Genomic DNA, 14,514 nt, shown 5'->3' with positions numbered 1-14,514 from the left:
TCACTAGTCACATCTGGCCGCGCACACACATATCCAGGGTTCCCTGGGGGACTGGTGTGGGGTAGGGAGATTGCGGGTGTCGGACCGGGTTTCATTCCGTCCTGCTCCTCTGCCTTGGCTGCCCCCCAGGATTTTAATGCATCACACACACTCATCCCATTTCTTTTACTGCACCATATACACCCATCTCTAGAAGGAGGGGGCGGAGGGGCGGGGGGGATTTGGCTGTTAGGCAACACTGCCTGGCAGCCCTGTGGGGAACCTGGCAGTCATGGTAATTGGGGGGGAGGTGGGTTTTCACTAGCTTCATTGCGGTGCTCCTGAGGTCGGGCCCTCCGAGCTGGATGGCTGCTTGGCATTGGGTCTCCCCTCTCATGCCCCGCGGCTTCCCCCCGCCCTTATCGTTCCCTTGTCGGGCACCCCTATCCGCCCTCCTTTCCGACAAACAAGGGACACTGTCCCACCTTCGGGCTGGGCGGAGACTAGCTGCATCGTGTGTCCTGCGGGTTGGGGGACCGTCTAGCTCTCCTGGGGGTGGAGGGGTAGTGGGGGTGGGAGTGTGGGGGTTGGCTGGGGAGGTGCCAGCCCTGCAGGCTCCTTTCGGTGGCCGGTTGTCGTGGCGCCTCGGTGGGGCCAGCGGACTGCCCTGGGTCCCTCGGTGTGGGAGGTGTCCCGTCTGCCAGACTGCTCTCGAGTGGATTTCTGGGCCAGATCCCGCCTCTCGATTGATTGGGTGGGGTCCTCAGCCTCTGCGGTGGAGGCACTGCTCCGACAGGACACTTCTGTCAGTGTGCATGCATTGTGCATGCAAAACAGTGCAAATTCACTTGTATGTGTCTGCATGCACACACCGTTGGGACTTTTTCGCTGGGTGTGGGGCCAGTCATTTATTGCGACAAATAACTCATGAATATGTGAATTGCTTGGCCATCCCCTCACTCACACTCTGGTCCTATAGACGTTTATAATTAACATAGCCACTCACACCACACTTGAATTGTACAGCCGGTAGGGTTGGGCATCGTTTGAATTTGAGCGATTCCGGTTCCAAATGATTATCGATTCCGGTTCTTTTAGGGGGATGGGTCAAAAAAAGTTTGCATGGTTTAAATAAAGAGTGTCCAAATTATGAAAATCAATTTTCTTAGCAGCTCATAGCCTCGACTAAAATGAACATTTGACTCGGGGTTCTTTATAACCAGTATCAATATCAAACCTATTAACTAACAGGCAGTGTGTGTGGAACTAACCAAATTGACTTAATATTCATTAATTAATGTTTCAGCTAAAAGTTAAATATAGCATTGTTAAAATAGCTATTTGGGACTGTTTCATCCCATCAAATGGTTTATATGTGCATGTTTTAACTTAACTTCCTATTTTAAAATTGTAGCCTTTTATTTTGAAGGGTACGCACCGGAACTCAGCATTTTGGCACGAAAAGTAACTTCACACGGCACCGGTGATTTTTAAATATTTTTTTCAATGGATGGAACCAAATGCTATAAAACATTGATTCCTTTCCCTACCCACCGCTGAGGCACAAGGTTAGTGTTTGTGATATTGTGAAACGTTTATTTGAATTTTGTCCCAATTCATTGTGATGTTAAGCTTTTTTTTTTTTTTTTTTTTGTCGTCAACGGTGCTTATGTTGGTTTGAAGACTAAAATAAACTAAAATAAAAAATAAAATAAAATAAAGATCAGTGTAAAAGTGCAACCAACTGTTTACCTTGTTCGCTGTCTCAATGTTGGCATAGACATATTGTATTGTTTCACTCACCTAATTGACAGAGTTGACTTCACTGAAGCTCAGCGCAGTATAGGCTGAGGCTCGAAGTGCGTCAGACACTAATAATCTTATTCCAAGTGTTGCACTGAGGCAACTGGTCATTTATTTTAACAAAGTTAAGACACGCTTTTGAAAACACGTCTTCTTCTTGTTTATTTTTTTACGTATTAGATTTAATTACATGTATTAAAATAAATTAAAAAATATCGAGCCATCAAGATATAAACTAGGGTTTGACCCAATTAGTTGACTTTTAAAGTCGACGTTTAAAGCTCGAATTCGACAAACTGCTAATGTGTTTTTGGCTCCTCGTCTTCCAATCTGCCAATTTACAGAACCGATTTATGACTCGCCCCTCTGCAGCCATCGCCGGGCTATCAAGGCTCTGTGTAGCAGTGAAAAGTCTGGCTAACAAGTCGACACAGTCTCCATAAGTTGGCACTGGTCAGAGACTACAAGAATAAGTGGATAAGAATATTAGTTAGCCTCTTAAAATATTCATACCAACGGGACCACGGAACTAGCAGCAAGGAACAAGCGCAGAGGCGCGAATTTAAGCTACTTCTTCTGGCCAAAAAGTTACATTCAATAATGTGTGGGAAACAACTGTGCGATAATGAGAACTTTATTCATGTCACAAAAAGTTATGGTCTGTATCGAGGAGCTTGATTCGATCAATATTTTATTAGTGGTCGATATGGAAAAAGGGATCATCGATTTTATTTTCTATTCTTTTCGCTAATCCATGAGATTTATGCCAACCTGGAGGAGAAGATGCTAGCGACGAGCGAGCCATAAATCGCCCTTTTAAAAAAAGGGCACATCTATCATTTGGGAAGTATATCTGTGTAATTTCATTTTGGTGCATTACTAATTTTGAGATCGTTATATTTAGAAATATGTATTTATTTGTGATGTTTACAATTGTTAAATAAACCTGCTTTATCATTTAAATCCATTTGGTCTGGTCCACTTTTATACATTTATAAACTTTAATACGATAAATATTGAGTCATATTCAATATCGACATTAGGAGGGGAAAAAATTGTGACAAATTACAAAATCACGATACGCGCCAACCAACATCGCGACACTCGTGTTGCTTTACGACACTGTGTCTTAACATTTGCCGCAGTACTACATAGCCGTATGAGGCTACAAATGTGTGGAAAATATTTACCCAAAATGAGACCAGTAGGATGGTAAAATATGCAAGTCCATCCTCAAGCACAATGATACAATAACAGCACAAGTGAAATAGACACAGTGAAACAGGGAAATGCTTAATTTGTAGGAGCCTGCCTACAATGTCCCATCTCACAACACGAGATGAATCCGGACGGTTCATTGAAGAGAAAAACGTGCAGGGCTCCCACTAATGACATTTAGCATAATTGTGGGTTGTATTTTAATCATGAGCTTGTATTTGGTTCTATGCCTTTCTATCTGCAATTGGGAAGTGACCAGTTCCGGGTGTACCCCGCTTCTTGCCCAAAGATAGCTGGGATATGCTCTGGCACTCCCGCGACCCTCGTGTGGATAAGGGGTACAGAAAATGGATGGATGGATGCCTTTCTATGCCACCAGTCCGTGGTGCAAAAAAGGCTGTGGACTGCTTTACTGCGCTTCAAATAGATCAACGATGTCATCAATGAATCGTCTGCAACCAGACTTTAATCACGTTAAAGTCTGGTTGAAGACGAAAAATCTTTTGTCGTTTAAACTCTTATAAACGCACTGTAAACATAATGTCCTTAAAAGACCCCATAACTTATTTATGCATGCTTTGAGGGACAAAGATCAAGAGTCAGACAGGTGTATGAACAAGACACAAGGAAGAGAGAGACTGAACACTGTGTCCAGTGAGACATAAATACACATGAGTAAATACTTCTGCCTGGTAACAAACTGTGTGCGTGGGTGTGTGCATGTATGAAGGTGTGTATATTTGTGTGTGCTTTCATGTCCGGGCATGTCTACTCCCAGCCTTCTACTGGAGACATTGGACCTTGGTAACAGAGCTCTCAGGAAAAGGATCATCACCATCTAAATACACACCCAACCACCCACAAAGATGCTGACATCCATCTGCTGTTGAAGTGGACACTCTGCTGATAACAACAACTTGGAACAACACAACCAAATATTCCCATGCCGTGAACAACAAACGGTGAATCTGATCGTCTTCTATCTTGAACCGCCCACTTTTCTACCTCACACCTAAACCTCGCCTGTCGTGAACCTAACCACCATGACGCACACATACACACACATTAACAGCTGTTCACTCTCATGATCCCTTCCATCTATGTCAACCCCAACCCCCACAATGTACCCCATTTCTCCCCCTGCTACTCATGTAAACAACAGCCCCACCCTCTCCATTTCAATCACCTCCGTCAAGCACCCCAGCTCCAACTATCTAGGCTACCAAACACACATGCACGCACGCACACACACACACACACACACACTAAGACCCCTGCACAAAACCACACACATACAGTCACCCCTACATACAACTGCAACGTAAACATCCAGGCAATGTCCCTGCCCCCCTCTTCAACTCTCAGGAATGCATGGCCAGCTGGTGGAGGAAATAAAAAACGAAGACACATAGCAAAACAGGAAATGCATCAGCAGGGGCCTATCAGAGGGCTTTATCAGGCCAGTGGCAGCTCAACTGAGAACCTGGGTGGCGCCGCATTCTGATTGGCTGATCAAAGCGGCAGCTGTGTCATTACAGGTCATGAGGTCAGGGGGTAATCATGAAAGGTTATGAGCATGCACATTTGTGCATGTGTGTGATGCCATGGCTACCTAAATGCAGGGGAACTGGAGGAACTATGCAAGGAAACGAGGAAGATGCCAGAAGATGCTACTGGTTGAGTGATAAAGTAAGGATCACTTGGAGAAAGTAAAAGAACAGACAATGATGCAGCTGTCAGGACAATTCACTTGCCAATAAAAATGTTTGCCCTCTATTATGGAAATAATCACTACTCATTTTGTGGGTACCTAATGAAAACCACATTTCTCAATAGTTTGATTTTTTTGTTGTTGTTTGGTCTGGATGCTAAAAATAAAACTAAACCATTGACACAATGAGAAGAATGTCACAAAAACTGGTGATGCATGATTTGCTAGGTGTCGTAGAATAGGTGTGACAACAAACTACTCAATAGTTTTACATTGGACATTCCAAAGTGCATGGTTAAGGTGGTTTTCAGTCATTTATGCTTTCTTTCCACTAAGCTCTTCTTAAATCTACAAACACATTCCAGAGCTACACACTTTGTGAGATTCCCCAAATCAGAAGACAAAGGAAAATGAGCGCTTTCAGCAAAGCTCGATTGCAAGGGAAAAGCATCTCAGTTTATTGGACTCAGCACCAGCTTGCATCCACACAGTTACAAAATGTAAACACACTAATTCAAGTATCGGCCTTCCTCACATAGATAAAGAGTAATAGAATGATAGAGGGAAAGTGAAAGCAGGGATTCAAAACAATTTCTAAAATAAAACGAATCTAAAATCTAAAACACGACCATCTTACCCTCATCTTCCTTTAAGGATGCTTCACAGGCTTTCAATAGGGTTGAGGTCAGAGGAGGAGGATGATTTTACTGTGGAAGACACAGTTCTTCTTTTCATATTATACCCTGACAGGAAATGGTCAGTTTGAAACACCATATCATGTTGACAACTTCAGTCACGTTGAAGGGGCCTACTATCTAACTTCCCATCATTCCAGTCCAAAACAACAACACTTCACCAGCTCCTTGCTGATGTTGCAGCCTTGGTCATCCAGAACTAATTCCATCGGAACCATCCAAAGTAGCACAGAGTTTACAAGTTCATACAAGTGCTTGAAAATTAGTATTCATGTATTTCTCAGCCCACTTGAAATGTTTGTTAAGGGTGGCTGAAATAGCGCGTTATGCTGGACTGCACCCATTTGAAGGATCCTGCATCGAGATGTTCTTGAGACTCTACCGACATTCAGCAGCTTCAAAGAGGTGCTTGCAAACCATGAAGTGGAATTGTAAAAGCTGCTCTCTGCATATGAAGCATTTGCATGACAGACCTTCATCTGAACAACAGTGCCACCAGAAAGTATTCACACCCCTTCGCATTTTCCCCATTTTGCTGTGGTAAAGACTTATTGTAAAGCTGATTTGAGTATCGTTACTTTACAAAAAATATTAGATAATGACAAAGTAGAACCATATTTTCAGACATTTCTGTAAATTTATAAAAAATGTACACATTCAAACATAATAGTTACATAGGTATTCACACCCTTTGCTGTGACATCAAACTCAAGCTCAGTGAAGGGGTGTGAATACTTTGTGGTGGCACTTTCTGAATCATACACAATTTCTTTAACAGTACGATGATGATTTTCTTCAAATGTATGTTTTTATTCCTTTGGTAAGGCATCGGACTATTCTGCACTTTTCATCAACAGAAAGAGCCTTCTTTTCCCCCAAAACCTATGACTTACTAAATGTTGTGAAACAACCACTGGATTTAATTTTCCACTGAGGCTCACCTGGCAAATCAATTAAACTTTTCTCAGGTTTATATTATTGATTTGACAGAAAGCGCAGGAGACAACATATGCAAAAACCTTCACAGTAAAAATAAAGATCAAATGTTTATTCAACTTTAATTTGAAATGCTTAATAATTTGGAACAAAGTGCACATTAGAATAAAAAAGGGCCTTTTGAAATAATTAGGTCCCATCGCAACTGATGAAAACGGGCCAAACACAGAGGGCGATGAGGGCAAAGTGGCACAAGTTAAACATGTTAATTGATGTGATAAGCAAGGGTGAGGCAGGACAGGGAAGGGAAGGAAGCAGCCAGGCAGACAGACAGGCCTGTGTGAGGAAAGCCTGTGTTTGCGTGACTAGGTGAAAAGGAAGCAGAGGGAGGGAATGAGAGTGGGAGCCACAGCAATCCAAATAGTTGAAAATAATAAAATTCCTCACAGATAAGCAACATTTCCCCCTCGACCCGGCCGCTCCGCAGAGGCGCAGGTTCACTCAGACCCGAGATCAGCAACACAAAGCATTGGGGCTGGACACCCACATTCTGCGCCCCTCCCACCGCTACATTCCCAGCCAGATAAACACTTGGATGATGACTCCAAACCTTTGGGCATCAGCTACTCTACTCATCAACAATTGAATGGCACCGTATTTGTGAGGAAACGGTGAACGAAGGGACCAGGAACTGCCGTCATCCATGTAATATAAAAAAAAAAAAAACGTCTACTTCTTCTGAATGGAAAATGGAAAAAATTGTCTTGTTTTTCAAGGTGGCCAGTTAAGAGTTCAAAGCTTTGTGTAGTGTTATTTAGGAGAATAAAATGAGTCACCTTTGTCAAAAACAAGAGTACTTGCTTTGCGATCTCAAGGGGAAGATTGTACTGTGAATATTATTTACGACTGGAGTTTGCCAATGATTGAATGTGGATGTATCCAATTGAAAAACAACATCAGCCACAACAATTAAAACTTTTCAAATCTTAAAACAAAAAAAAACTAATACTAGCCCCACCAAACAAAATGTGTTTTTGCAGCTACACAATACAATTATTATTTATTTATTAATGGAGATGTGATCACCCACGCCAATGTAGTTCAAGGGTTAATGCTTAATTCTGAAGGCAGCAGCTAAAATAAAGGAATTATTATTGCACCTTAACAAGACCTTTCAAATTTGCTCATGAATTTGTCTACTTTGTGGCAGCAAAAAGGCAATAACATGAGCTGCATGGAAGAAAGTCATCGAAGGATGGAGGCAAAACGTTGCCATCTAGTGTCAGCCAAACTGAGATCTCAGCCCTGTTTCCCCACATATCATGCTTAACGAGGCTGTTTCACTTGTCCATTTTTCTGTTGTCTCTCATTCAAACTGGGACAAGATCGAAAGAGACACAGGAAATATATATTTGCATTCTATAACTGTGAGTCCTTTGTTTATGTCTGTGTTTGTCATCGTTCTGTCTGAGCCACAAAATAATCTGGCTAGCGCTTCCAGTTTGTTGCCCGGCAGTCAACGGCCAATGCTTTGTCGCCCTTTCCACAAAGTTACAAAACACAACACGTTACACTGGGCTAGATAAGAGAAAGTGTGCATGTATGATTAGGCACTGCAAGTGCAACATTTGATAAATTTAAACAAAGATCTGGGCCGTTTTGTTCAGATTTCATTTCTTATTTGTAATTGACATGATGATGTGTCAATGTGGAGAAACATCAGCTGCCCACTTGATGACGATGTCGGACCACATTGTGAGAACACATTCGACCATCTGTGTGCCTGGTCTCCCTTCTGTTATCAACTTTCCAATCATTGATTTGACTATTTTCGAACACCACAAGGTGGACATATCTGTGCTGATTGCATGAATGATAAAGGTGAGATTTACTACAATCCGCCCAGCGAGTACAAAGGACTGGTTAGGCACACATCTTAGTTCACCTCTGCTTGCTTTCAGAGGGTGCAAAACAACTGTCAAGCAAACATTAACCTGTGTGAATTTCTATGTTACATGGCTGAAAGAAAGCATCCCACAGGTGTCTGGATGTGCCATGCACCACCCAACACGCAGAGAACACAAACTGTGCTTCCTCCCCTCTTGACCTCCTCTGAAAACCTTTGAGATTCTTTTTCCAGTTTCCATGCACAAATTGCATTCGTTTAGACTAGTTATTTTGTTCATGAATAGCAAATAGCAAACGAAATGTCATGTCAAATCTTGCCACATATAGTGGATATAAAAATCTACACACCCATGTTCATATAGCCAACAATGGAATAGAATAGAATTTATTCATTTATTGTCATTGTAGAACAATGAAATTGGGATGCTACTCCTTAGGTGTGTACAAAAAAAAAAAAAAAAAAGTAGGTACCGGTATTTCTGGTGTACTGTATATAATATGTGCTTAGTATAATTCGCACCAACAAAATCGCTCTTTTGCACTTGAAATTTGCTTCAACGTATTGATAATATGCACCCCAGAATGGGTGGTATCCATGCTCAAAACTTTAAGTACCGTATTAGCCACAGAGTAATTTGTATTTTATTGGGTTTTTCAAAGAAATCTTACAGTTCTCTGAAGTAAACCGGAAAAGCCTATCTTTGCGCCAAAGAAGACGAAAGTGGACAATGCTTGCCTTCCTCTGTTCGCGTGCGCTGACAACAATGGTTCTTCAGTCTACAGAAGCAGTTAATATAAATTATATTAGTCTAGGAATTATAATTACTTGTGTACGCAAGGTATATTACAAATTCACGGGTGAGCGTTTTTGCCATCGAGTAAACTAAGACGCTAAATCTGACGGCGTGCTACGTCAAAACCCCCTGGTACTGGTATACGTCTAAGAGGTTGTAGCAGGATAGTTTGTTGCGTTGATTTTCGGCAGCTTAAGGTTGACTAATTTTGGCAATTTTTCTTATACCTCTGTACAATACGCACCCTCGATTTTGAATGAAATTTGGAGCAAAAATGCATATTATAAACGAGACATTATGGTACACAAACACAATTTGAAGAAATGTAATTTCTCGTGTGTAATACGCACCCCCCCCAAAAAAAATCTGGAAAACCTTTTTAGCTATATACAATACATACCATCAACTTGCTGCTATCATGCTCAAAACAAAGTAAATCCATCTTTTATTAGTTTAAAACAAATAAAAGACTCAGCTCTTTGTGCATGCGCTGACGTAATTCTGCCAATATTTAAAGTGCCTCTAATTAACCCCAAATAAGTTTCAGAAAACGTAGTCCGCTTTTCTTGACTTTTTTTTTTTTTTTTAATTATTATTTTTAGCAGAAGCCTGTAGGTTTTGTGCTAACACTGACTGACATTTGGAACGGTTCATAACTGCTTTCACCTTGACTAAGGCCCCATTTCAAGCTGAAAATAAACAGGCCCAAAGTATGATGATGCCACCAACATGCTTCATTGTAGGTATGGTGTTCTTGTTCTTTTGGAAATGAGGAGTGTTGTGTTTTCACCAAATATACTTTTTGGAATTCTTGACATGCACGTGCATTTGGAAGAGTCCGTTTTTGCAAAATGTAGCCAGGCTTGCATGTTTTTCTTTGGAGGAAAAGGCCTCCCTCTTTCCATACTACCCCATAGCCCAGACATGTTGTATAACGAAGATGGGAGATTGTTGTCACATGTAGAAACGGACAGTATTGCCAGAAATTCCTGCGGCTTCTTAAACGTTGCTGTCGGCCTCTTGATAGCCTCCCTAAAGAGTTTTCTTCTTGTCTTTTCATCAATTCTGGTGGGACATCCAGTTCTTGGTAATATCACTGCTGTGCCAAATTCTCTCTAATTGATAATGACTGTCTTTGCTGTGTTCCAAGGTATATTATGGTATTTATTCAGTTATACATCTTATAGGCTCATTAATGGTGGAAAACATTTTGAAACCATCATCATCATCACATTTTTTCATATCACAAAAACCTGGCATTTGAACAGGAGTGTGTTGACTTTTTATATCCACTGTATATGATCTAATCCTCGAAGGGGAATCTGCTGTTTGACATTCAACTGTATCATTCAGAAATGCTGGAAGCCATCCAGCATCCCATTCATATATTCCCAGCGTCACTCTCCCGGAGTTTTCAACATGTACCCTCATCACTCAGCTTACTTAAGTGCTGCAGCCGGTAATGAGTAAGCGTTCTTGCTTACTCCTGCCGAGAGAGAAAGAAAAAAAACAAAAAAACAATCACACCTAAACTCAGCAAGGTTTATTTCTTTCATGGCAGTGTACAATATCATCAGAGGTACACATAAGTGGTGCACGGGTGCACATGCGCGCTGAAAATATCAAAAGCGCACCACATTCAAGTGTGTTACTGCGTATTTAAGTACCAAACATTTATAATTAGTACAGAGTAAGGGTGCGCGATATGTACAGTGTTCAAATTTGGCCTAGGGTATAGATTTGGACTCTGACAACCAATCACGATAATGCTTAGTGATGATGTCATTGTATATCTACATCAGTGTGAAATGGCTCAAGTACGACTGACTATGGAGCTGGAGGATCTGCCTGGTTAAAAAAAAGTGTCTCCACCGCCATTCTTCCAGCGTTCCTTGCTCATCAGGAAGTAGCGTAGGAATGCTTTGTGCTACACTATTTTGCGCCACACCAGCTATCTACGAGCTACGGCTGGATAGCTAATGCTGCTAAACAGTGTCATGGTGCAGAGCCGTTTGTCTAAATTACTAATCCTGGCCTAAATTGCAGCAAATACTGTAAGTATCACTTCCAACAAGTACTGTAATTTCTCATGTAGAATACACTCTCGAGTATAATGCGCACGCCCAAAATTGATTCCAAAAATCAGGAAAACCCTTCTTGTATAATGTGCACCTGTGACTTTCTATCCATTGATATACTTATATGCAATAAATGTGAGTGGTGAGCCCCTCCTAATTTGTTTTTCTAATCTAGGCTGATCAGTATTATTACTAATACTAAGGTTTGCATGTTCATTAGTATTGTATGTATTACTGTCTCACACCCTAGTGTTTAGCTTTAACACTGCAGGTTTACGGAGGTATTTTACGCCTCCCACATGACCATTGGCACGTCAGCTGGCTTCCATAACGCACTGAAAGCTAGAGAGGTTGTATGGCCAGATACCTCGCTCACTCCTGGTGCAAGATAAAAAAAAATTTAAAATAGTTAAGACACAACAAAAGCCGCAGAGGGTGGATAAACACTAATAAGCACCATTAACATTCACATTATCAAAACTATGTATTAGGAGACTGACTGACTATAAAAAAGCATTTTAACAACTATACAAAGGCGCTAGGGACGCTGGAAAATCTTCTGATAGCGAGCCGCCATGTTTTTACGATGACGGCTTGCTGTAATATGAATTCAAATTTGACAGAACGTATTGTTTTTTTTGTTTTGTTTTTTTTAAAAGAAGGCAACCTCGAAATGAATGGTAGGATTCTCTCAGAGATGAGATATGTCTGACATGTACAGAATGTGTCAGTTATAGCCTATTCTCTTGTAGTCATCAAATGAGTCAACACCTAAAAGTGACTTGGAAAATAAATGAGGTCCTGTCAATGAGTCACATCTAGATTATAAAACAGAGAATCTTCAAAGTAGCCCCAAAAAAAGCTAGTTGAAAAGAAAATTGGGTCAAAAGTGTAATATCAAATGAGTTTTCCCTGAGTAAGCCTCTTGGAGAATCAAACAGACGGAAGTGTGTGAGTTGACTGCAAACATTTTAAACAACTTTTAACTCTGAGCATAGCCTTTAGCAGTGCATGAAAGCAGTCTGACTCCGAAACATCAGTCCCAGTGAAGTGTAGCCACTAGCCAGACCTAAAAACAACCTGATCGACAAAACATGGTTCATTGCTTAACTGCTGTTTTTGCCATATATAATACACAAGAAGCACCCCGTGATAACTTTGCCCTGTCTCTGGACCTCCCCAATCTGGCATGACTCCATCATGACCTTATTCAACTCCAGTGCCCACTGCACACACACACACGCACGCAGAGGCCATTTACCCAATAGTTGGGTCACCCCCTTAGTCTGAGGAAAATATCCGTCACGGAACCCCGCTAACAGGAGGCCTCCCCTCAACCACAAACTTGAGTAAGGAATGAGAGAGCGAGAGCAAGAGAGAGAGAGAGAGAGAGAGAGAGAGAGAATGCATCAAAGCTGAAATATTTGCTGATGGAGGGAAGGATGAGGGTAGAATGGGGGGGACCTCGGTGTGAGCGTCGACCTACAGAACACTCCCACATGTGGAGTCAATTAGGAACAATCTTGTTTTGTACCAACTACTGCAAAAGAGTTTCTGTGAGAGTGAGTGAGAGTGTGAGTTTGTGTGTGTGTGTGTGTGCGCGCGTGTGCAACTGAGAGAGAGAAAGAGAGAGCAAGCATTGTGTTGAGAGAGTAAGTGAGAGAGCATGTTTATGTGAAACCAAAGCAGAGAAATAGGCTCTATGGACGTTTTATATCGAGCAATTTTAAGGGCAAAGAACCAGCACTTTGACATTTATGGCTGCTATTCACCATCAAGTGAGCATGATTGAAATTACAAAGTAATTGACACTTGGAATGCAAACACTTGTTCTCTAGGGCTCAGCATGCATGAATGATGCGCACACACATTAAAGGGTGAGACAGAGGCAACGCTTCACACTCCGCTGGGAATTCCAGACCACTTCCTTGGTGACAGAACAGAGCAAGTCTGCTTTTGAAAGATGGTTGCTTCTTCAATTGTGTATCGAAATTGTTACATTTACACAATTTTCATGATTCATCCATTTTGAGACAGATGGTTGTCCGTCAGGTCGGCAGGGCTGCATCAATAAGCACTGGCGTTTAAGGATGAGTCACCCAACAAGGGTTCATGCTTTTACATCTTGATATATGGTGAATTAAAAATTTTAAGGTTTTGACATTTTGAGGAAGGACTGTTTGATTTTCTAGATGGTGAGATTATACATTGACAAGGTGTGTCAAAAATGTTAGAGACACAAGTGTTAATGCTTCTTTAGATCATTTATAAACATTTTGGCCTTTTGTCCATACGCAAACCTTGTGAGAAGCATTACTACCGTTTCTGTTTTTGTATGGTTATTGGTGTGGGTAATATTGAGGAACTCTACTCTTAGTGTAAATTAAATCTGTGAGTTATTGTTCGTGGTTAGAGTGAGCTAGCTACAGTTGGGGGTTTGTTATAAATCGTAAATCGTATGCGGTGACGAAACATCCGCTTGTTGGTGATCTTTTAGGTGATCATATTCTGTTTAGCTGTCAGACCATTGCAATTTCTCCTCAAATAGTAAGCAGGGCAGTCATTTGATCAACATTGTGGCCTGTTGATCAAATGACTGCTGATCAATTGTGTGCACCATTGCAAACTTCAGCATATGCCTGCTGATGTATCTACTGCTGTGAAGGCCAACAAATGCGATTGGTGTGGACACAGATTACCACCTCACACCCTGCCAATTTCCTTTTTAAAGAGACTGCCTCAGGGAGCTTTTGGTGTTCAATATATGAATGAGATTCTGCTCAATATAAACATGAAGTAAAATACCATTGTGCTTTAATCAAATCACCATCACCTGAATGTAATTGGCAAACAACACATTGACAGGGAAGAAGTCGACGTACAGTATACGTGAAGTCTTCTTACCAGCTGAACATATGCAACTTTATAGTCGGGCTGCTTCACCCTCTGGTTAAGGTGATTCCTCTTCTTGTTGGAACCTGACAAATAAAGAACAGCTGATATTACTTACATGCAGAATCATCACAGAATGCATATATGAATTCTGATGGTCATTACACTTAAATGACATAAAACAAAATAAATTAATTGCATAAGGCCCACTGAAACTAGATTTTGAAGACAACCGAGCTGTCCATCTATCCATCGATTTTCTTCCGCTTATCCGAGGCCGGGTCGCAGGGGCAGTAGCTTTAGCGGGGAAGGCCAGACTTCCCTCTCCCCAGCCACTTCCTCCAGCTCTTCCGAGGGGATACCAAGGCGTTCCCAGGCCGGCCGGGAGATGTAGTCTCTCCAGCGTGTCCTGGGTCGTCCCAGGGGGCCTCACGTGCCCGGAACACCTCACCAGGAGGCATCCTAATCAGATGCCCGAGCTACCTGATCTGGCTCCTCTC

General features: G+C 41.6%; 1 protein-coding gene across 1 annotated transcript in view; it reads right to left on the bottom strand.

The window, feature by feature from the left end:
• Positions 1–14,514, bottom strand: part of mrpl23 (mitochondrial ribosomal protein L23) — a 63,836-nt gene that overhangs the window by 12,228 nt on the left and 37,094 nt on the right. Inside the window, exon 4 of the mRNA XM_061677478.1 lies at positions 14,027–14,100. Coding sequence (XP_061533462.1) covers positions 14,027–14,100 — 74 coding nt within the window. The remainder of the gene's footprint in view (positions 1–14,026; positions 14,101–14,514) is intronic.

Source organism: Phycodurus eques, chromosome 5 (assembly GCF_024500275.1).
Source record: "Phycodurus eques isolate BA_2022a chromosome 5, UOR_Pequ_1.1, whole genome shotgun sequence".
NCBI classification, from domain to species: Eukaryota; Metazoa; Chordata; class Actinopteri; order Syngnathiformes; family Syngnathidae; genus Phycodurus; species Phycodurus eques.
This window is presented reverse-complemented; position numbering and strand designations above follow the sequence as displayed.